Source organism: Micromys minutus, assembly GCF_963924665.1.
Source record: "Micromys minutus genome assembly, chromosome: 3".
Lineage (NCBI taxonomy): Eukaryota > Metazoa > Chordata > Mammalia > Rodentia > Muridae > Micromys > Micromys minutus.
Genome location: NC_137972.1, coordinates 20,815,440 through 20,838,963, shown reverse-complemented (window position 1 = coordinate 20,838,963; position 23,524 = coordinate 20,815,440). Strand labels below are relative to the sequence as shown.

The window sequence follows — 23,524 nt, the reverse complement described above, 5'->3', positions numbered from 1 at the left end:
TAGATTTGAAAATGTTATTTTTCCCATGAATGAGTGTGCTCTGTGTAATACAAATGTCACCAGAATTTTGAAAGTCAATAGTCTAAGTGTCAGGATTAAATGCAGCAGGATTTCTTCCAGTGTGTGCCTGTATTACCGTCACTTCTTAGAAGGTGATCTGTCATTATTTTCTTTCTGAACAAACAGCACATTTACTCTGGTCTCACCTCAAGCACATCATAGCCGACCCGCAGGTGCTACAAATGGAGGAGTAAAATCTCCAAGACAACAAGTCAAGGCCTTTGAAACATGAAGAGAGTTGCTATGGCAAGAGCTAGGTCGTTTTTCAAAAGTGTGAATGGCACCCAGTCCTGGGTTCATTGGATTGAATGGGGTTAGGAAATAAAAAATATAGGGAAACCTCTTTCTCCAAGAAAATGTCACATAAAAGCCATCTGCTTCCATGGAATTAGGGGACCTGTCACTCTTTTAAAGGTCCCCAGGTTGGGTTAGAGTGATACCTCAGCACTGACTATTCTTCCAAAGGTCAGGAGTTCAATTCCCATCAACCACATGGTGACTCACAGCCACCTGTAATGTGACCTGATGACCTCACCTGTCAGGCAAGCACACATGCAAATAGAGCACTCACAACATGCAAATAGGACTCATATGTATAAATTTCACAAATAAAAAAAAATTAGAAAGAAAGAAACAAAGAAAGAAAGGGTTTCCTAGTTAGGTGGGGCCACAACTGGGCTGGTGGTCCGGGGTTCTACAAGAAAGCAGGCTGAGCAAGCCAGTAAGCAGTATCCTTCCATGGCCTCTGCATCAACTCCTGCTGCCAGGTTCCTGCCATGTTTGAGATTTTTGTCCTGAGTTCCTTTGACAATGAACACTGCTGTAGAGTATATACACCCCTTTTCATTGTGTTTTGTTGCAACATAGAAACCCCAACTAAGGCAACCTTCACACTCTACTTGTTAGGTAGAACACTTAAAAACATTTTTCTGCTTACATACTGAGACAACTTTTTCTGGTACTTTTATGTGCTTTGTCTTAGAGGAGGGTTGGTGGGAATATCAGTGTCTGAGTGGCTTGTTCTCTCTGCATAGATAAGCTTCTAATTGTCAGTAAGACTGGTAACCTCAAGAAATTCAGGTCTTGAAGATTTATTCTATCTCTATTTTCTGACTAACAGTCATTCAGTGATAGTCAAATTAAAGCTAGAGAAGCAGATGTATTTTGTTCTGTAGGCATACAACATCTTAGAAACAGCATTTGTTATGGACCAACATCCAGAGTACACACAGATGATGTCGAAGCCACATCTGGTCCTTTTGAAGCTATGCAACTAAGTTCTCAAGCACAGCTGCCAAGGGAAGTCTTCATGTGCATCAAACATCTGGAGAAGACACCTGTTTTTGCAAGGCATTGCTCTTTTCTTCTGGTTGGAACTGTAGACAGCTTATAGGCACGTAATGCCCATGTTTCCTTTTCTGAACATCTTATCTACCACCTAGCACATTACTTCTGAATTCATAAGCCTTTTAAGAAGTTACGAGAGACAACTCAGGCATATGTGTGACAATGTGTTGGCATGTTCTCTGTCCATCAGCTCCATAAGCTTCCTGACAGATGAAAAACACACATGCTGGCTTGCCTTTAAAAATGAATTTTCTTGTTTATGTTTATTGCATATGTGTTTGAAAGTGTGCTGCACTTTAATCAATGGCAACTGCATAATAATTAACAAAGTCGCATGCAGCTCACTTCTCTAAGTCTTATTCTCTATGCCTCTTGATGAGTGTGGTATCTTTATAGTCATCTGTGAGGTAGGTACCTTGCAAGCCTTGGAACCCATGAACCTCTCTTCTGCTGAATGAAGCTTGTTTCTGCATATTCCACATGGAGGTCACTCTGCTTCAGAGCATCCTTCCTCCTTTTAGCTAGAGGTACCAGGGAATGAACTCAGGGTTCTATGGATGCTGGGCATATGCCCTCTGAGCTATATCTCAGCACTCCCATTTACTTTCCAACCTGATAGAGGATATGCATGGCCACATGGCAAGGTGACATAGGCAATTTCTGGCATGTAGATGAGAGATTCTGCCTGCCACCATGCCCCAGGTTCTTGATCGTCCTTCAGGTTGTGTTTTGAGCTTGATCAAATGACATCATTATGTTTACAGTAGATGAATGTTATACTTATCAAGATGATGCTTGTTAAGACTGAAATCAGAAACCAAATACCTGTCAGTTTCCTAATGTAGGGCAGAGCTGGAAAATATGAAATAAGCTAACTTAAGAGGAATATTTTCTAGTAAAAAAATGACAGAGGGAAGGGTCATATGAATTAAAGTTTATACCTGTTTATTTAATCCCTTCTGTGGAACAGAAATACAAAGGCCAACAGATCTGGATTTGTTTCCAGGCTGTGTGTTTTACTCTCTGTGTGAACCTCAGAAAGTTATTGTAGAGTTTCCTCCAATACGTGTATTGAAACTACATGTAAGGTGTAATGAAAATAGCTTGTGATAAATGCTCATCTACTTAGAAAACATGGACAGCAGAAGAAGGAAAAACCATTTAGGAACTGTCATGGGCTTCCATGGTTTTATAGCAAGTTCATGCCTTTCTTCTGTGTTCTTGGCCTGTGGGCTTTTTGGTTCACAGGTCATCTGTTCCTTACTCTAAAGCTGACGTCCAACTTTTGCCTGTAGGAATGAAGCAAGTAAATCTGACAAGGCAGATTTCACTCTGGAAAACAAGCACACTGGGGAATTAAATCAGTGATCATGCTAAATAAGAATAATTGAGAAACCCCACAGTAGCAAGAGGATAATGAATGGTTGTCTCTTTAGCTCAGCAACTGCTTCTATAGCAACTTTCTAACATTCTTCCATTAAAGAACTATTGGCCTTTGTTAGTGGGTAAGAGAGGTCACTATACTAACTTCTCTCTGCAAAGCTTCAGCGTCCTCACTAGACTACATGTGTGTATCACAGAAAGCAACACCACACTCCTTGACTGGTAGCACTGCTTTCCAGTCCTTGCTTGCTCACGACCAACTTGAAGTTTCTTCTCATGTTCACTCATGTAGTCCTTTCCATATTGATTATTTCTAATTCTACACACTTAATCTTGGTCTCTAACAGTCCCAGAGATGAACAGTGAACACTAAGAATTGAATGACCACAGAGAGCTAATAATGGTATGAAACAGCCAAAAAGTGAGCCATGGTGAGATAATTATTGTTTACCCATGCCTCTCAGCCCAGGATCTGAATCCTCTTTGTAAAGAAAGAATGTACTGTAAGTACTGGAGAGTCTTCCTCAGCACCCCAGTAGTAGTGTGGCCTTTCCTCCTTGACTGGAAATAATCAGAGACTGAATGAGAACAGAAAAAAGACAAGCACTTACTTCCTCAGTGTTTGGTTCTTCCCAAAGCCAAGTTAGAGATTGTCTTAAGGCATCCCATGAAGTCTACCTGTGCGTGGAGCAGGTGACCCGGACACCACACAGAAAGTCTTACACTCTGTCTAAGTGTCTTTACCGGGCAGCTTCTATCCCCACCTCCCTTGCTAGGCTTGGCTCAGAAAGCCCAGAGCTGAGCAAATGCTTCAAAGGGAAGAACCAAGACGAAGTGAAGAAGCCATCTCTTTGAGAACTACCACAACAATAGACAAATTCTGCTTGTGCGGTTTGGCCTCAGACCCTGATGTGGTTGTGACAGATGCCTTTGAGTGAGAAGCCAGGTGGTCTCATACATCACTGCCTAGAGTGATGCTCACAAACAACCCTTTCCATAAAAGCTTCCTGCATGGTGTCATGGAGTGACACAACCTTGGCGATTCATCTATCAGTCAGGCTTTTTCCCTCACCTACGATTGTCCCAGCTTTTCAACAGGTGCCTGTGCAAAATAGAGTTCGTATCTAATGGTGCTGTTCCTCTGATATAGCACACCCATCACAGCTCTGACACAGTTGCATTTTGAACTTCTATGTACACCGAAGCAAAGGGGCCTTTAATTATCCAGGTAGATGGAGTGTGTGTGTGTGTGTATGTGTGTGTGTGTGTGTGTGTGTTCACTTTGTGTGTGTGTGTGTGAAAAGAGAAATGCCAGTTTCTCTCCCTGTCTTGTTTGTGCTGACTTGAGAAGTGGAACCCAGGCTTTAAGTTTGTCACATAAGCACTGTACCCTGCTTTCCTTGATCTCTTACCCTTCTCTCCCTCCTCTTCTTTATTCCATCACCATATTTCTTTTTCCTCCCCACTCCATCCCCCCTTTCCCTTTCTCACCTTCCTGATTCCTTTCTGGGACACAGTCTCACTGTATAACCCAGGCTGGCCTAGACTTGTTACACTCTTGTCTTAGTCTCTAGAAGTTGGGGTCACAGGTGGGTCCCTATAAAGTGCCAACTCTTTCACACATTAGAACCTTCCCATGTATATCTGGGGATGGGAAGAACAGAGAAATGAGGCCTTCCACAGCAAACTTTCTCTCCATCTCTATTCTTACTAAGGTGCCTGGTCATATTCCCAACTGTCATACATAAGCATAATAGAATTTATAAACTCTCCACTTTTCTGTATAGATTGGTAAATTTAGCATAGAATCATTTCTCTTTGGAGACATCCCAGGATGGCTTCTTCCCTGGATACAGTGAAGTCCTACTCGGAACCTAAATCTGGGGAACAAACTCGAACTTCATCACGAATCAGGAAATGGCCAATGTGTGTCTGTAACTGTGTCATTGTCATCTTTGGCCCATGAAGGGCTAGGCTCTGCCTGTTTCCTCAGCGAGGCCAACATCCAACAGCCATCTGTGGAACGGCCTGTAGCCCAGGTCCCTAAGCAGGAGGCCCCACAGATCACATGGATTGAGTGCAAGTCCACAGAATCATGAAGCATTGGCAGTGGAAAAACTCAGAGACTTCCAGAGAGTTCCAGAGACTTGTCATTAAAAGAGGACATGAAAAAAATAGCAGATGCAAAGAATGGGGTGAGGGTAACATCAAAGAAATTGTTTTAATGAGCGAATACATTGTAAGGTCAGAATCATAGTTTGATGTTTTCCAAAGCCCCATCTGTATGTTATACAATGTGCAGGATCCTTTCAAACCTCGGTCTGGAGAGACTTTCTTTAGACATTTGGTTACTGGTTACTGATATGCAGGGAAACTTCTAGGACTGACTAGCTCTTGAGAGCTATGTGAAATTTATACCATTTCCCATCCCTACCCTTTTCTGAACCAATCCACACTTCTAAGGCTGTTGAAGTCCTTCCCTCTTCTTGCTTTGTCTCCTCTGCTACACAATCTCATAGTTGACCTTTCTGCTCCTGTGTCTGTTCTTTGTACTCTATTCCCTCTGACACCCCAACCCTTAAGTTCTGAAGATCTCAGGCTTTGTTGCTAACCTTACACTTGCCCACAGTCACAACCATCGCTAGGCCATCTGTGGCTCTTTCCATGACATCCTGGGGTGTCTCTCTGCTTAGAGCATAGACCAGCTAGCTTTGAGTTTCACACACAACTGTCATCATGATGGTCTCCCAAGTCCCTGCACCCAACTGTACTGGAGTTCCTTTAGGTCTAAAGTCTCTCCAGTTCAGAAGTCATTCTTGCACTGGTATTAGGAGGTGGTCAATGAACTGACTGGGCCCCCTGGGTGAGGTCATTAGGGTGTCACTGTTCCTTAAACATGGCTGTGACCCATCAGGTCCCAAACCTATGGAACCCCTACTCCTGCTAACAGCCAAGGTTTTGACTTCCGGGTATGACATGGCTGCTGCACTCAGAGCAGCTTTGATTACCTGCGCAAGATGTTGGGGTTTGGTTTGGTACTGTGTATACAGATGCTAAATTCTGGGCCCCAACATCTGGTGGCAAAGAAAGAATTCACTTTGTTGTGTAAATCTTGCCCTACAATTTCATGTTAGTTGGTGGCTCCTTTTTTATCTTAATAGAAGACCTCCTTGGTTGGTTCAGGAATTACTTTAGTACCTGTACTTAGTCTAGTCCTCTTTCTCTCTCTCTCTCTCTCTCTCTCTCTCTCTCTCTCTCTCTCTCTCTCTCTCTCTCTCTCTCTCTCCTTCCTTCCTTCTTTCTTTCTTTCTTTCTTTCTTTCTTCCTTCCTTCCTTCCTTCCTTCCTTCTTCCTTCCTTCCTTCCTTCCTTCCTTTCTTTCTTTCTTTCTTTCTTTCTTTCTTTCTTTCTTTCTTTCTTCCTTCCTTCCTCTCTCTCTCTCCTTCCTTCCTTCCTTCCTTCTTTCTTTCTTTCTTTCTTTCTTTCTTTCTTTCTTTCTTTCTTTCTTTCTTTTTTTCTTTCTTCCTCTCTCTCTCTCTCTCTCTCTCTCTCTCTCTCTCTCTCTCTTTCTTTTCTTTCTGTCATTAATTCATCTGCTTATTTTACACTGATCACAGCCCCCCTCCCTCCTCTCCTCTCAGACCCACACTTAAACCCTCCTTCACAACTGCACCTCCCCTTCTCCTTAGAGAATGGAGCCCCCACCCCCCACCCCGTGGCTATCAACCAGCCCTGACACATCAAGTCACAGCAGGACTAAGCACATCCTCTTCCACCCGGTATCTGTACTTAGTCTCTTTCCCTATTTCTTCTGCTGATAAAACTCAGCCACCGCCACCCAGGGTTTATGTGTATGGCTACTCTGTTTGTTTTGTAGGAAACTAAAGAAACTCTTTCGGAAGCTGAAAGATGAGACAGAACCTGGAGAAAGTGACCCCGAGCACTCAAAACGTCCAGAGCAGTGGGACCTTGACTACAGTCTAGAGCCTTACACTGGGCTGACTCCGGAGTACATGGAAATGAGTAAGAGGCCATCTTCCTTCCCCCGGAGGCAGGTTTGGTGTGGGACCGTGGGGAAGAGCCAGGGGAGGACTGAGCAGCCTTGGATACTTACTGCCCTTCAGGGGCTCCCAGTCCCAGGATGATTGGGTCTCCTCTGCTCCTCGGTTAATTAAGTGCTTGTTCTCCCCAGGTCTTTCCTGTGGTTTCTATCCTCTACCACGTTAAAAGGGAAACAGTGAAATCTGCGATTTAAGAGCGCAGTTTCCGTACAAGATTAGAGCGGTCCTGTGACACTTGAGCTGAGGATCTGTTTACTCTAAAAAGGAGAACACAGGAAAAGCCCACAGAATGGAGGCGGGGCTGGGTATAATGGCACCTTTTCAACAAAGGTTGAGGGTGTTTAATGGGGTGAGAGGAAAATCACAGCAGTAACAGCATCTGGCTGTTTTCCTTAATTGGAAGTGTGGGTCAGTGCAGGCTGATAAACCTTGGTTGGCTCACATATGGCATAGAAGCCAGGAGTTTCCCATTGTGTCTTTTCTAGCTTAGATCAGCTGCCATCAACTCATGGCCATGGCAGAAGAACCCCTGTTTTGTATTGGCATGGATAGCTGGTAGTCTCTACCACTTGGAACTAACAAATTAAGAGCACAGGACACCACAGACCAAGAGCTACAGGGACACAGAGGCTTGTCTTCCAGCCTGGCTCCTATTCCAATGCTCTAATACAGAATACACTCTCTTATGTTGTTTCATCGAGATACACTTGCTTGTTCGAAAATATGTTTGTCATCTGGCTATTGGGTCATTTTGACACATCACTCTCTGAAAGAAGTAGACCAAGCTACCAAGCTGCATGGGGAAATACCCTTTCACTCAGTGCAAACCTCTCAGTACCCTGGAATCATGTGCTAGAGAAGAATTATCAATGGACAGTAAGCAAGCGCAGTCCTCTTGTGCCCTTTCTATTTTAACCTCTCCAGCCAAATGTTCATTCCTAGCTTTGCTTTACGAAATGTTCCTTCAGTGAAGTCTTCCAAGCCAATCCCACTTTCTCTTGGTTGGCGTCATTACCTGTGTGCGTCTCTGCTTTGGCATTATGTTAGGTACCCACACTAATGGCATCTTACTGAGTTATTGCTCCCAGGTCTGCTCTTCAGCAGACCCAGCCTATTAGGTTCTAAAGAGCAATGGGGGGGGGGGTTGCGGATCATGCACAGTGGGCATGCATTGCTAATTGCTGAGGGATTTTTGTTAACAGAAAGAAGTTTGTTTCGCTAACTTTAAAGGCAAATAAAAGTTCACTTTTAAATGTGGGATTGGCGGAAGGCGGGTGAGGGTTCTTTGCCTTCTACATATAAGGATGAATTATAGACAGAGGTTTCCTATGGTCTTATCAGTGATAAGAACAAAGAGCACACACTGAGGAAGAACATTGACAAGCGCCAACAGCTTCATGAGGTCATGAGCAACTGTTTTTGACGAGGGAAAACAATTATATTAACAGTTTTGGAAGGGGGAGAATTCTGTTCTGATTGGTGGAGGAGCCTGAGAACTGACAAGTTCCCACCTCATATGAGGATGGGGAGAAATAATTGTAAAATCTTGGTTATTGCCAGGGCAATGTCTTCACCAGCTCAGAACAGCATTGATTACTGAATGTAATTAACAACTCTATTGATGCTAAAATAGTCTTGCTTGGAAGGGTATGCGGTATTTATTTCTGCCATTTTGCTAAGAATGTCAATCATTTCAGAATCATTATCGTATATAAATATTTTTTAAAATATATATGTATACTATATGTATATGTGTGTATATATATATATATATAGTTGTCTGGGTTGTGTCCTTCTTTATTCTGGCCTATCTTCTTTACCCTTAAGAGAAAGGTTATTCTATATACAATAAAAAACAAACAAACAAATGAACAAACAAACAAAAAACAGACTGCAGAATAAACTCCACCAAACCTTGTCAAGCAACATAGAGAATGTTCTGGAGTCAAGCCATGGGGCTTCCAATCTTAACCATGCCTGCTGTGTTTTATAAAAAGAAAGAGAAGCCAAGGATATGTTTGGTAGAGGCTCAGCATGGTGTTGGCGAAAAGAGTGCCTTTGTGGGCCCATGCTGAGGCATCCCTTCTTCCTGAGGTACCAGCCACATGATGGTATAGTATAGAACAGAGTTTATTTATTTAGGGCATGGTGAGGGGAGTTGAGGGGGTAGGGGGAGAGAGAGAGAGAGAGAGAATAGAGGAGCCATAAGGACATGAACAAGTGGAGATAGAGGAGGGAGGGGAACGGAAACAGAGAGGAAAGAGAGTACGAGAACAAGAAAAGAGCAGAGGAGGGGGCAGGCAGCCCCTTTTATACTAAGTCAGGCACACATGGCTGTTACCAGGTAACTGTGGGGCACAGCCTAGACGAAATGCCAACAGTGTCACCTGCTAGCTACCTACATGACTCTGGATATAATGCTTACCATCAGCAGGCCTAACGTTTCCATGTGAAGAGAGGCTTGGTGATAAGGAGGGAATCAGAGTTCTTGTGTCCTGAAACAAAAAAAAAAAAAATGAACACAGAGCAGAAACAAACATAATATATTTTAAAAAGATAGCTGTCCAAGGGATGCAGGAGGCCAGAGCAGAGAAAAGGTTTGGTAAGTCAATGGGAATGTAGGAACCTAAATGGTCCAGCAACACCAAGGGTGGGATGAGGCTCATTTGCATAACACCGGCTTTTCTAAAGGTGCTGGGCTCCTTAACACCTATACTTCTACAGGATGCAATTCATTAGCTTCTTAAACCTTCTCCCAGGCTATACTTATTTTAGCATTAAAAGGATTTCGGGCACTCTGGAGCTCCTTTGCCTCAGAGCCAGTGGCTACTAGTTTTCCAGCTTTCCCCTGACCAACACGGTTTTTGTTTTGTTGTTGTTGTTTTTGTATGCTAATTTTGCAGCCCGGGTTTGCAGCCCCCACTTTCACTTTTACTTTCCTGCCTCACTGGGCTCACGCTGAGAATTAGGTGAGGAAGGCAGAGAAGTTAAACCCTGATGTTTGCTGACATAGCCCCTCAACAAAACTTCACCAGGATTGTGACTGTCAAGAGTCCAATTAGTCTCCAGTGGAGGTTGTTGACCAAAAATTACAGAAAGCTGTAGATTGGGCAAGAAAGGCTTAAGAAATGTTATATTCAGAGTGTGAGGCAGATTTGAAGATTTCACTCAGAAGCCCGACCAAATACTCTGAATGCTATTCTCTTCCCAGGCTCTCTACTCTTCTGGAATTTCCTTTGGCTCTCCTTGGTATTTCTTTATATCCTAGGGCTTCCGCTGCCCTGGTCACCAAAGATGTGATCACCACTCCTTTCCAACTGTGTGGTCAGTTACCTGCCCCTCCCCCATTTCTCCCATCTTCTCCAACTGCAACCCAAATGTTGAAGTCCTGAGGTCATTACTATGGGCCTAAAATGGATTTCTTTAGCATTTACAAAATCATTAGAGGAAACCTCAGTTTTCCTCTTCCCAGGCTTGAGTCCTGTTAAGTTCTAAAAAGTCGGGGGAGGGGAGGAGCGGAATTCGTTAGGAGTTGTAAGATTAGTTTTTTACCTTGAAGTGAAATTCAGAAAGTATTTTAAAAGCCATTGGCTGCAAGTCTCTCTTGCTATTGGAAATGCCCACTGAAGTCTGAAGGGGTCATTCAGGCTAGGAGAAATGCAGGGGTTCTCTGACCTCTGACACCAGGGCTTTAGAGCCTTGCAGCCACAGCTGAGCTGTCTTATGACTTTGATACATTTGTACTCCTGGGCTAAGGGGCAGTGGTCATGAGATGGTATAGCACCTTACTCTATAAGCATTAGTAGTGTGGCCAAAGCACAAAAGGCAAAGCCCAGGCTCAGGCTATTCCAGTAGGGTAGGCTTGGCTTCCCATCCCTGAATGCCAATTAAAATCATAGAAACAGTAAAAAACAGAAAGAACTGTGATGGTTTGAATATGCTTGGCCCAGGGAATGGCAGGCACTATTAGGAGGTGTAGCCCTGTTGGAGTAGATGTGGTCCTGTTGGAGTAGGTGTGTCACTGTGGGTGTGGCTTTAAGACTCTCATTCTAATTGTCTGTCAGTCAGTCTTCTACTAGCATCCTTCAGAACAAGATGTAGAACTCTCAGCTCCTCTAGCCCCATGTCTGCCTGGAAGCTGCCATGCTCCTACCTTAATGATAATGCGCTGAACCTCTGAACTTTTAAGCCAACACCGATTGAATTTTGTCCTTTATAAGAGTTGCCTTGGTCATGGTATCTGTTCACAGCAGTAAACCCTAACTAAGACAGAAGCCTTACTCAGTATGGACTTACTCAGTATGCTGAGAAGAGAAACAAATTGAAGGCCTAGTTAGAAGAATTGAGGTTAGAGCCTAGACCTTGGCAGCCCTGTTGGGAGTAGACCATGACAGAAACATAGACAAAACAAACACGTTTTTGTCTTTCCATAACATCAGATTTGGTCTAATTGAGTAACAATACATTCAAAAAGTATAGTGGTTTTCATAGCAACAGTATGCAGAGTGTCTCATTTTCTTTGGTAACGCTAGCCAGGAGAAACGTGGATTCTTTCATTAAAAGTGTTAATTTTAATATATGAATGTTTATGTGTTTTGTGTGTGTGACTGTGCCTATGCCATTATATGTTTGCGAAGTCAAATGGCATATTTAGTTCAGGTCCTTGTCTTTCTCCATGTTTTTGAGGCAGGATCTTTCTTGTTCTTTGCTGTGATGCGGAATATTCCAGGTGGACTTGTCCATGTGCTTTAGCAGATTCTCTCCTGTTCCCACCTCTCCTTTCCCTTTCCTAAGAGTGCTGGGATATCAGGCATGCACCACCAACAATGGCTTTCAAGTGGGTTCTGGGGATCTAAACTCATATGGACAGGCTTGCTCAGAAACCACTCTTAACTACTGAGTCATCTGCCCATTCCTTACTCTAATCTTAATTGCTAATATTAAGACTCAGCTCACATATTATAATAGTACAGTTAAAGCTATGAACATGTGTGTGCGTGTGTAGATTGCAGAATGACTAAGAGACCACAGCAGGGTTCAGAAAGTTTTGGAAACCCCAAGAGGTAGGGGAGTTGGCAGAAATCGAAGCCAAGTCTGCATTTATAAGATTATAAACCAAACCCAGCTGTAGGGAAGAAGCTGGAGAAATGTCAGTAGCTGTGAGTTAGGCAACTCTTTGGTCACATGGTTGAGATCTAAGCTATGGAGCAGAATCCAATTGCAGAGGGGCAGATGTTGAACCAGGTTCAGAAGGAGGAACAGGATAATGGGCAGATGGCTGTTGAGTGGGCCACATTAATATCAGGGACTTAGGCCAGTTAAGGCTTCTAGGACAGGTAGTTCTCTACATATACATACTGGTGGTCAGGTGATAGATCAGTGGGGGCTATTGACCTCACAATACTTGTTCTGGGGTCCAGTTAAGAGAATTAAAGACCTTTGCAGGGTTTGTTGTATCTAAATTTTCTGAGTTATGACTTTAAAATACCCATGTTCTCTTACAGCCTCAACACATAGTGTGGTACTGTTTCTGCTCCCAGAAGTAAGAGCTTATCAATCTGTACTGGTGCTGCACAGACGGTACAATCCACATGTTCACCTGAGCACCGCAGCATCCTTACTCCTCAAATTGGAGTCAAGAGTTGCTTGTAAAAATAGAGCCTTCCAGTGCAGGACACAGTTTGGCAAACCATTGTTTTATACAATATGGGCTGACTGAGAGCAGGAAACAGTCTGACAAAAACATGTAAAAACTAGGCTAAATTGCTTGTCTGGCACTGAGAAGCAGGAAAAACAAAACAAAACAAACAAACAAAACAAACAAAGATGTATTCAAAGTGACCACACTGAGAAAAAGAAGAAAGAGCTTCAATGACACATACCCATCCCTAGCCTGTATCTGGGATCCTGGAGCAAAGCTTTTCAAGAAAGAGCAAAAATGTCTAAGTAAGTAGTCATGGTCAAGGCATGACCCACATCATCTTACTTGTCTGGACTTCAGTTTCTCCTATAAGGTAACCCAATGAGACATGCTTTCTGTCGGGCACCAGGCACCAAATCTTTTGCTTTTTCTAACATGAGATTCAGGTAAATTACATTGTGTGTGTGTGTGTGTGTGTGTGTGTGTGTGTGTGTGTGTGTGTGTGTGTGTGTAGGAGTGCCCATATTCCTCAATAATATTATAACCAAAAGAAGGAATAGTAGTATCTCTTTTAGAATACTTTCATTCTTGTCACAAAGATTATATAGTGACACCCCCCCCCCCAAGTCCATCTTTAGAATGATTGACAACAACATTTAGTTTAAATAGAAGGTAAGCAATCCTGGTCATGGTGTGGCCTACCCTTTGTTGTCTGGACTCCTGAGCCTTAAGATGGTAAGATCAATTGTTCAGTTGTTAATCTGTTACTACCTGAAGGTGTAGCCTGGTCCTCATGGATACTTGTTTTGTGTAGTATGGTTTCTCTCACCAAGTTTTGTTCTTCCTAGAGTCTAGAGTGACATAAGAAGAAAGGCTAAGGACAGTGTGTTAATGCTGTAACTTCAGCCAAAATCCAGACTCAAAACAAAGACAGAGATGGGAGGCTTTCCGCCTGCTTTCGGTTCCCTTCTGCGCCCACCAGCAGAGTCAATGATGCTTCCTAGCAAAAGCAGCTTGCCACCTGCTTCTCAGCTCCCCTCCCCCACCAACTTGGAACCAGTGTTATCATGGGCTAGGCTCAACAGGATCCTGGGACCTTTCTTATTAGGAGATCTGTCCCTTACTGACTGTGTTCTTCTGAGTTCTTGCTGAAGCCTTATCTTTCTTCTCTTGCATTACTGCCCACACAGTCTGCCTGCTTCCTCTCTTGCACTACTGCGCACACAGCCTGCCTTCTCTCCCCATTTCCTTTCCCATTCCTTCTTATAGCTTCTTTTTCCCACGGACAGACTCAGATATTTCTTTATGTGTATCTCCGGCTCCCGAAATAATTGTAATCCATGTTTATTATCGGGGTTTCTCTCAAAGAAAAGTTGTGCCCGGGTCTAGTATTCCCCATCCTTTGGGGGACTGAGTTCTTAGAAGTGAACAGAGAAGAAAGTACGTTTGACCAAGCTTTCACTGCAGCCTCGACCTTAAAGCTTTGTTTTGAACTTCAAGACTCATTTTCCCAATGCTGGTGCCTGCTGTTGGCCTCCAGCCAGCTGTAATGCCAAGCCACAGTGACAACAGATGTGGCCCGGAGACCCTGAAGCTTCAGAAGACAGACACAGAGAGACAGTTAAGCAGACACTGACTAGGAAACCCTCTCTACCCTCAGGAAAAAACTCCAGTCTCTGGCCCTTCAGAGAGACCCAGGATTTCGATCATTCAGATGTGTGATAGAAAAATGTCTTCTGTTATAGGCTTTATAAGGTTAAACCTGGGCTCTGACAGTCCCAACCAGCTTGGCTACTAGTTCCCAATCTGCCCATCAAAGAGACAAAAGTGGAGAGCAGAGAAGGGGGGAACCTATGTAATATGGCCACACTGGGAATTGAAATGATTAAAGGAGTCTGGTGACTCTAACCTCCCACCCCATCAGTCTTTAGGGTGCTGGCATGGGGTTTAGGCTTAAATGGAGGGCGAGGTGTATACACAGGTAGGCAGACCTGATCAAAGCACAGTTTCATCCATTGTTGGTCAGCCCATCATTACTGTTGTTCAGGTCTGTCTCGTTAGGCGGTGGATAGGTTGTCAGAACTGTATGGACTCCTTTGCTAGGAGGTCAATTCTTTCTCTGGCTGGCACCAGGGCTTCAACTTTTGTCTTTTTACTAGAATGTGATGCCTGGGGAAAGTTATACTTCTTGGGGGTCTGTGGTCTCAATAGTCTGATAGCCATAGGGAGGGACCCAAGGGCCTCTCTTAAAGCATGTCCTCTCTTGCTGGGGTGGCTATTCTCTCATCTTGTCTTCCTCTTATATTTAATTGGCTACTCATCAAACATCTCTGGGTTCTGGGAACTACCTACTTGACCCAACCGAGGTGTCTCTTCTTCCAGTTACTAACCCATGTGTGTTCTGAGACTTCCTATGAGGCAGGAAAGTGCCCCAAAGCAGTGCCAGAGGAAGCATTTCTAGGCTACTCTTCAGGGTGACTTAGTTCTCTTGAGATCTCCAGTTTTCTGTTTCACTGTCCTCTAGTGTCCTTGTCTGTGACTTCCAGGTCCCTACTCTTTGTTCACAGCACCTGATAATATGTCTACCATGTGCGCACTGTCCTTCCCCATGGAGGGTCTTTGGAAGGCACTACAACTGCACATCTTCTTGGCACCCTGGAGCTTTTTATCCTACAGCCTTAACACACCTTGCTGGACGGACTTGCCACCGCCGCTTGTTGCTTTGTTCTTGGATCCTGTCGCTCTTGCTCAAGAGCACACTTAGTTTCCTACTCTTTCTCTGGCCAACTCAACATGGTCCTTTTGCACTGGAATCCCCCAAGTCTTTTCAGTCATGCGTGTAAAGACACTTCTAAGTTTCTGGCTCCTCGAAGTGTCTTTTCCCTTCATTGTTTAGGCCCTGACCCTACAGGATTTCTGCTTCCTAAACTATAGGTTCCCAATGGTAAGAAAGTCAAGAGGCTTTATAGGAAGAACACTTCCTTGATTTACAGAGTGTTGCCCAGAGCCTCTCACAGAGCGAGGACTGAGAACATTTTAGACGACCCTGTAAGGGAGTCTTTGTGTAAGTGAGGGTATCCATTTATGTCCTTGTCCTCTCCTTTATGCTGCAGGCACCTAATGTGACAGGAACATTGCTTGCTGGTCAGCTCTCAAGTATTTATGGGCTGATAATCCAGTGGGTGGATTATCAAGAGTGTATTATTCTCTTTTCTCCTTTTTGGCCTCCTCCTCCTTCTTTCATGTTCCCCCTTTCTCTGCTTCACTTCTGCCTGCTCCCCTCCCCCACCTTAGGCTATTATTCCCTCCTTCCCAGAGTAAGCCAGGGAAATAAGAGAAGGTGTAACATGAGCCCATCCATGTGCTCCGACATGGCAGCTCTGGGAAACAACTAGGAGGCCAAAGAGAGCAGACATCTCAACCTCTTAGGAAATAATAGTTTCTGCCATTCCTCTGGATGGCTAATAAACCTGGTGACAGAGTCACCAGTCTTTTACCTCTGATTCTTCCTCATGCCTTGTCCTCAAAGCAAAGTCTGTCACCTCTTGAGTCTTTCTCTGATCATTATAGGGCCCAAAGCAACCCCTGTCCTTTGTGCATTCCCAGACTGCTTTGTGTGTCTAAGGTGAAGGTCGAGCTCTGCCTCTGGCTAGGATTCTAGCCTTGGGCTCACTATCTCTCTAGGCCTTTCTTCCACCATCACACATGGAGCTAAGCCAGAGGATGTGTTTTCTGGGATGCAATACAACCAATCTGTCATCTATGGTCAAACCCGACAGTGTCAGAAGTATCTCGCAACTAACATTTTGTGTGCTCTCCTTTTCTGAGTTGTGGTGTGGTGCCCAGTGACAGCGAATTCCTGAATTCACCTGTGAGAGTGAGTGACACTTCCATGCTCCTCTTGAGGAAGTGCCTTAAGTCCCATAAAGAGTTTCAAACATCTGGTCTATGACCCCAGGTTCCTTTCTGACTCTGGTATCTTCCTTTATGTCTAACTGCTAAACTGTGCATCTCAACCCGATGATGCACATGCCTATGGCCATGTGAGCTGCTTAAAGGTCACCCCAGTGGCTCACTGGTGGAACTGAGCCTAGAACCCTCTCTCCTGACCATTCTACAAGAGGTTTTGTTAAGGCCTGGTAAGGAAGTTGGGCTCTGTGGGAGAGACAGAGGGGAGTCTTTCTTTCCTTCCTTCCTTCTCAACTGGCTAGACCTCCCCAATTCCAGAAGGCCACTTGTCTTGGACTTTGAACAAAAATGAGCAATGAAACCAAAGCTGCCCACTCCCACTGGTGTGCCTGACACAGTGATCCTGGGCCTTGCTCTCAGCTGTCAGTTTCCTTCCCAAGATCCCCGGGACCACCCATGCAGACAGGAAGTGTGCTGAGCCCACTACAGCCTGTCTGTTGTAATGGTAGGGCAGGTCATCAATTGGGGGGGGGGGGCGGCAGCAGGGAGAGATGTATTATATTTACATTTTTCTAAATTGAGCTGGAAGCCTGGGGCCAGGGCCCAGCAGCTCTGGTGGGGAGGGGCCTGAGGTAAAGGGGAAGCTGGAGTGGAGGCTGGAAGTCCTGAGGAGGAGGGAGCTTCCTTTGGGCAGTGGTGGGTGTGGGGATGGGCTGGCTCCAGACAAAGGGAAACCTGAGAGTGAGGGATTACTGGAAAACCTGTGAGGGGAGCAGCCTCGCTTTCAAGGGAATCTCCAATATCAAACCCTCTTCCGGAAGAGCTTACTAAGAAAGACTTCAAGGGTAGCGTCCCCTCCCCCATCTCTGAGGGGAGAGAGAAAGCTGGCCCAGGAGCAGGACAAAGCATTAATCATCACTGTCCCCAATCCCAAAAGGAGGCTTCAAAGCTCTTTTACCTCAGGCCTCTCACAGCCCAGTTATGGACTCTCCCTAAGGGCCCCTATGAGGAGAAATTCTTCCTGTGCTGTAAGAGCTGCAAGCTAAGTTCTCCAAACACTTGTAGCCGATAGACTTTCTGTTATAGAGCAATACTTGGCAGGAAAAGAAAAAAGGTAGCTCCAAATTTAATCCTGGAAATGACAGGACAAGGCCCAGATGAAATTTTTGAAAAACTGATAAAATTGTTATTTTTATCCTCATCAATAAGGAATAGTCCAGTCAAGTTTTCCCCCCTGAAGACAAGGCCTGTATTCATGGGGAGAAGCTTCTCAGAAATATAATAGACATAGTAAGCACAGTAGAGTGTTTGTAGGTGAAGGAAAAAGATAGTGAACGAAAGCTAAATGGTTCTCACACCTCACAGACGTCACCTTCTACCGAGGCTCTCAGGCTCCTTGACTGTACAGACTCGGCTGGAATGACCTACCCAGAGATGCAGAATCTCATTACCCATGATGCACAGGCACCAGGGATGCTTCATCCTGAGAATAAAGGGCCTACCACAGTTGTGCTTAGAATTTGGAATGTACCCCACAGGCTCATCTTTTGAATGGTGGTCATCATGCCCTTGGGTGGGGTACTTCCTTTTGAAGCAAGGGCTTAGTTTTTAGAAGGAATGTGACAGGGGTGTTGCTTAAGGTTATATCCTGGTTCTAACCTCACTCTCTGCTTCTGGGTTAGTTGTGCTGTGAATAGTCTTTGCCATAGACCTAACACCACAGAGACACAGTTGTAGCAAATGCACAAATCTGGTGCTGAGAGTGAGGACAAAGTCACATGTCCAAGACTGGCTCGGGACTCCCAACTTGGTTCCTCCCAGAGCCGGAGCGAGCGGGGATTGAAAGAAAAGAGACAAGTTAGTTAAAGCTACAACATGACTTTAGCCTAACTTGAGGCCTAAGCCTCATGGCCCAAGCAAAGCCTTTGTTTATTAGTTTTCTTATATACCACTTTAATTGCATGCAGAAAGATTACATCCGTTCTAAGACAGGGAACGCAAGTTAACAATCAAAGATCCTGTAAACATTCTTCTGGAGGCCAGGTGTGAAGATCAGCGACCAAAGGTGGCCTCAAAAGATAAAGGGACTGCAGAGCCTACATCTGCTGAATCTGCTCTGGCTGAATCTGCACTGTCCAGAGCTGCATTCTAGGAGCTTCAAATGCAAATGTACTTCCCTAGGTTACAGTCCTAAGTGAATTGCTCTGAACTTCAGATGCAAATGTGCTTAATTCTAGCCCTTAAGGGGTGCAGCACAAAAGCCAGTTTCCTGCCTATGGTCAGCCTCAAGGTGTCCTGAAAAATTAATATTTCTCCACCACCAGCTGACCAGAGGTGCCAATACGGCTCTCCACAGTCACACAGATTTGCATCTGTTATAATGTGCAACTGCCATTCAGGGTGGGTCTCAGTTCCTGTCCCTAAGCAAAGCTCTTGAGTGTGCGCTCCAAGGCAGTGGCTCAGAACACTGGGAAATTTCTTTCCCTGAGCCATCCTGTTTATAGAACTGAGTCAGCCCACTGGATAATTGGGTACCTGCTCTCTCTCTAAATGGCACTTAGCCACAGTTCATGCAGCGCAGAGGGCCTTGCTCCAGGGTTCCTGGGAAAAAGGGTGAGTCCCAGGCCACGCATCTCCCCTTACTTCTGAGGCAGAAGTAGGTTGATGCTGTCCAGAGTGTGGACATCTTTTCCCATGCATACTTAGAAACAGCGGAGCCATACCTGGATGCCATGTTACTGGACCACTTCTGTTACTGGCATGCACAGGTGCCCGGCCAGTGCCGGGACAAAGGATGGATAGAACAAATAGAGGAATAGATGCTGAGGGATCAACAGGTGGAAGGAACTCTTCCATTTCTCCTCATACAGTCGGGAGCTCAGAAAGAAAACTTCTCACTGTGCCATAGCCGCATTAAGGGTCCCTAGAATGTGTGTATTCATTTTTTCCCCCTGTTCTCTGACTTCTTTATTTCATTTTCAATAAAGTTCCCACACATTTTGTTGTATTTTTCAAGTCTAATCTTATTTTCATTTTGTTGACTTTTTCGTAGCCTTTTGGAGCAATATATATATATATATATAAACTATGCAAAGGTCCTTGTGGCAATAATGCCTCTTGGAAGCACCATTTCGGACTTACTTTGTCGCTTAGTTGCTTTGCCATCATGATGTGATTGATACGGGTAGATGGAAGGAAGGATAAGTTCATGATTGCCCTTCACACTCCCTGTCGTGTGTGTGTGTGTGGGGGGGGTGTGTGGTGTGCATGTGTAGTATATGTGTGTGTGATGTCTCTGTCTCTGTCTCTGTCTCTGTCTCTGTCTCTCTCTCTCTCTCTCTCTCTCTCTCTCTCTCTCTCTCTCTCTCTCCCTGTGTGTGTGTTTCTCTGTGTGTGTATGTCGTGTTTCTGTGTGGTGTGTGTGTCTGTGTGTATGGTGTTTGTGGTATGATATGGGTGTGTCTTTGTGTCCGTGTGTGTAGGTGTTTCTTTGTGTGATGTGTATGTGTGATATGTGTGTGTGTGGTGTGTATGGTGTGTGTATGTAGTGTGTATGTGTTTGTATGTGGTATGGGCGGTGTGGTGTCTGCATCTGTGGTGTGTGTGTGTGTGTGTGTGTGTGTGTGTGTGTGTGTGGAGTGGGAGAAGTAAACAAGAGTGAACAGATCACTCCATGTACCCATGCATATGTTCAGCAGAAACCATTTCTTAGAGGTTTGTGCAGATGTTGCACTGAAATTTCATGTGTCAAGTTCTTAATATTAAATCGATACAAGCCCGCCTCTCTCTGTGTCAGCTTCCCGAAGTTTCCAAGTGGACCCAGTCCACCGTGTAAACCTCAGTCACAATGGAATTGAGTTTTACTTGCTGTGTTTGTTTTCTAGGTAGCTTGTGAATGCCAGTCACCTGGGCAGAAAAGATCTTAACTCTCGGCATTGAGCAGGACTTCTACATCTCTTTTACTTGCTCTTCAAGACAAACCCAATTAGTTGTGTGTGCTTTCCAGGGACCTACCAAGGGGAAACAAATTATTCCTGCCTGGTGCTCTACAGCACCCAGCTTCAGCAGCCACTGTCAGACCATGTAATACTGTCTAGGATGTTTATGTGTTCCTCTTCCTGGGTGCTTTCTTGAGCTCTTAAAGGATAATAGCAATCTGTTTATCTTAGCCTGCTTCACGTTGCTGTAATAGAAAGCCATAAGCTGGGTAACTTAAACACAGTAGAAATGTATTTGGCTCATGGATCTGGACTCTCAGGAGCTCAAGCACCTGAGGAGACTCTTTTTGCTGCATCCAACCAAGGAAGGCAAAGGGCAACAGAGCACAGGAGAATATAGAATAAAAAAATGTTTATAATGACTTCACATGCCTGACAATTAACCTCATCCTATAACAATATTAACATATCCATGAGGTCGGCTAGCCTCTCAGAGATCTGAGTCTAACACATGAGTTCACTAGGGAGGAGAGAGCAAATCCAAACTGCAGCACAGATAGTCTTTGCTTTCTAGGGATGAGCATGAAGTCCGGGGGTGGATTCCGAATGACTGCAGGTCAAGTGGGGGAGGGAGTAGTGAAGGGTGAAGATTGACAGGTCACATGTCTGTCACACAGGCTGCTGCTTTCCCCAACATCAGAGCCTCAGGCTGAGGACATGGCCTGCACCCTCTCCTTCCCATTGCTTCCATTTATTTTTAGCCACCAACACTCCTGAGCCCTTTGTGTTTGTCACCAGACACTCTTGGGAGAAAAGGACGGTGGGGATATCTTTAAAATAAGGGCTTATGAAATGGATAGCATTGAATGAGCGCCACATGCTTTCCCAAGAGCGTTCAGCAGAACAGACACACTACGTGCCCTCCCTCCCCTGTTTCACTAAACACTGGTTCACAACGTCGATGACCCTTGAGGACTCAGTTTCCTTCCCATTTTCTTAAGATAAAAATATAGAGGAAAAAATCTAGTGGTAGAGATTAATACAATGACTAGCTAGACAAATGTATCAAGGAACAATGAAATCAAAGTCTTCACGGGCAATGCTTAAAATTGAGTTTTCACATTCTTCCGTGACATTTGAAAGCATGAAATGGACCACATATGGTGTCCTGGGTTTATTATAACTGAACCACTGTATTTCCAGTCCAGCTACCTGGAAAAACATTTTGAACCTCAGTGGGGCATTGGTAGCACAGAATCTCAAACACAACCACACCAGAAAATGCAGTTCCCAGATGTTTCTGTATTGGGCTGTACTGAGAGCCTTCCCTTGGTCTTCCTCAATTCTCCTTACATTTATCTCTTAGAGGATCTTAACTTGTATTTACCAGTCATTTCTTGTAAACTTACCAGACATGATAGGTCATGTGCTGGTTTTCTCTGATATCCTTATTTTTACTACCAATGTTAATGATTTTTTAAAATTATTTTTTATTAACCGAATTGGTTCATTGATACTTTCATGTGTTTAAATGACACGTTATGATGTTCTCACTCCTGTCTTCTTTTATTTCCCTCCCCTTTGCACACACATTTGTCCTCATTTGTATCCTTCTGTCTTTTCACCTACTAAGTTTAACTAGGAAAGCCTGTGTGACCACAGATGGAGAACTATGCACTGGGGCCTCGGTGGGTCCATAACTGAAGGCAATGTTTCCCCTTTTCTCAGAATCCAGACAACCAGTCACTCATCAGGAAAGTCCCACAAGCTCCTGCCACATACACAACTGACTGTTGGCAGGGCCAGTTCTGTTCAGACCCAGTGCCCGTAGCTGCTATGACCTCATGATTACAATGGTCATGTTGTGTGGCCTTGCACAGCCCTTCTCCCTATCTTTTGGCTCTTTCCCTTTCTATCTCCTCTCCTGCAACGTTCCCTGAGCCACAAAAGTGTGGTGTGAACATCTTATCTAGGGATGAACCTTCATATATCACTGATTCCCAGAATCTCAGACAACCACATGTCTCTGTATCAAGTGTTGTTGAATAAAGGGAGGCTCCACTGATCAGAGGCTAGAGTAGAGTTTGTCTGTGGGCACACGCACAGACAGTTAGAAGGCAGTTTACCGTCATTTAGTAAGCCATCAGAAGTAAGTTATATTCTGGAGCCTATGACTTCCCCATGGGCATTTTCCCAGGTTGACAGTACTAGGCATGGGGTTCCCACTTGTGAAGCCAACCCGAAATCCAATCAGAGAGCAGCTGGTCACAGGTGTTCGAGTGGGCTCATCGCATCTGGCAGCTTGGTATTGTATTATTAGGGTTCAGAGCTGGGTAAGAGTATCGATGCCTTTAGTCAGCCCAAGGCACCCTCTGGCATACTGAAAGCTACCAGCAGAAAGGAGGTTTCCTGCCTGGTTCCAGCTTGATTCCTCTGTCTCTTACAACCATGATCTTTATCCATAGGGTCTTATCATCCAGTTCTAGGGAAGACCCTGATTTTCAATCCTTCTAAATGGGGAGGCTTTGCTTTTACTGAATGGAAGGGGGTGGGGATTAAAGAGAGTTGTCACAATTCTCATTAGAATTGGGACATTCTTCCTATGCCCTTCCCCAGAGTGTCCTTCTTGTGCCTGTACCATCAGCAAGCAGCAAGAATTTCTGTGTGGAGTTGTAGACTTGTCACAGCGCTCTGATGAAGGAAAATTATTTCAGTTCACACATGTTACTTTCTGTCATGCTGTGTGTGTGTGTGTGCACAGGCTTGTGTGTGTGCTTATGTGATGGGGGGGTGAGAGGGAGAGAGAGAGAATAAGTTCTGTTTATAAAATAGATAACATATAAGTATCTGTTTGTGACAAGAGGGGAACATAGATGCAGTAAAAACTCAAATATGGTCCGTTCTTGCTCTCAGGATTGCCTTCTCCCAGAGAGCAAGTTAAGTAGACAACGTGCTAAATAGAAGGCATTGTTGGAGGGAAGAGGAGAAGAGTGAGGCCCACTGCACTTCAGTCTAGATAGGGAAGTTGGGTAGTAAGGAAAGGGAGACTCACGGGGTGGAGTTGAGTGGGGTGGAGTTAGTTGAGTCTGAATGATGAGTAACAATGCACTCAGCAGACCATAGAGAAAATGAGAGTATTGATATACAGAGAGGCTCCAAAATCACAGATGGTTTGACATGGTCAGA

General features: G+C 44.5%; 1 protein-coding gene across 2 annotated transcripts in view; it reads left to right on the top strand.

Annotated features, from left to right (window-relative positions):
• Nucleotides 1-23,524, top strand: part of ANO2 (anoctamin 2) — a gene marked incomplete at both ends in the record, with an annotated part of 305,878 nt that overhangs the window by 261,647 nt on the left and 20,707 nt on the right. For both annotated transcript variants that reach the window (XM_080913855.1, XM_080913854.1), the window contains one exon: nt 6,667-6,812. In XM_080913855.1, the coding sequence (XP_080769981.1) occupies nt 6,667-6,812 (146 nt within the window). The remainder of the gene's footprint in view (nt 1-6,666; nt 6,813-23,524) is intronic.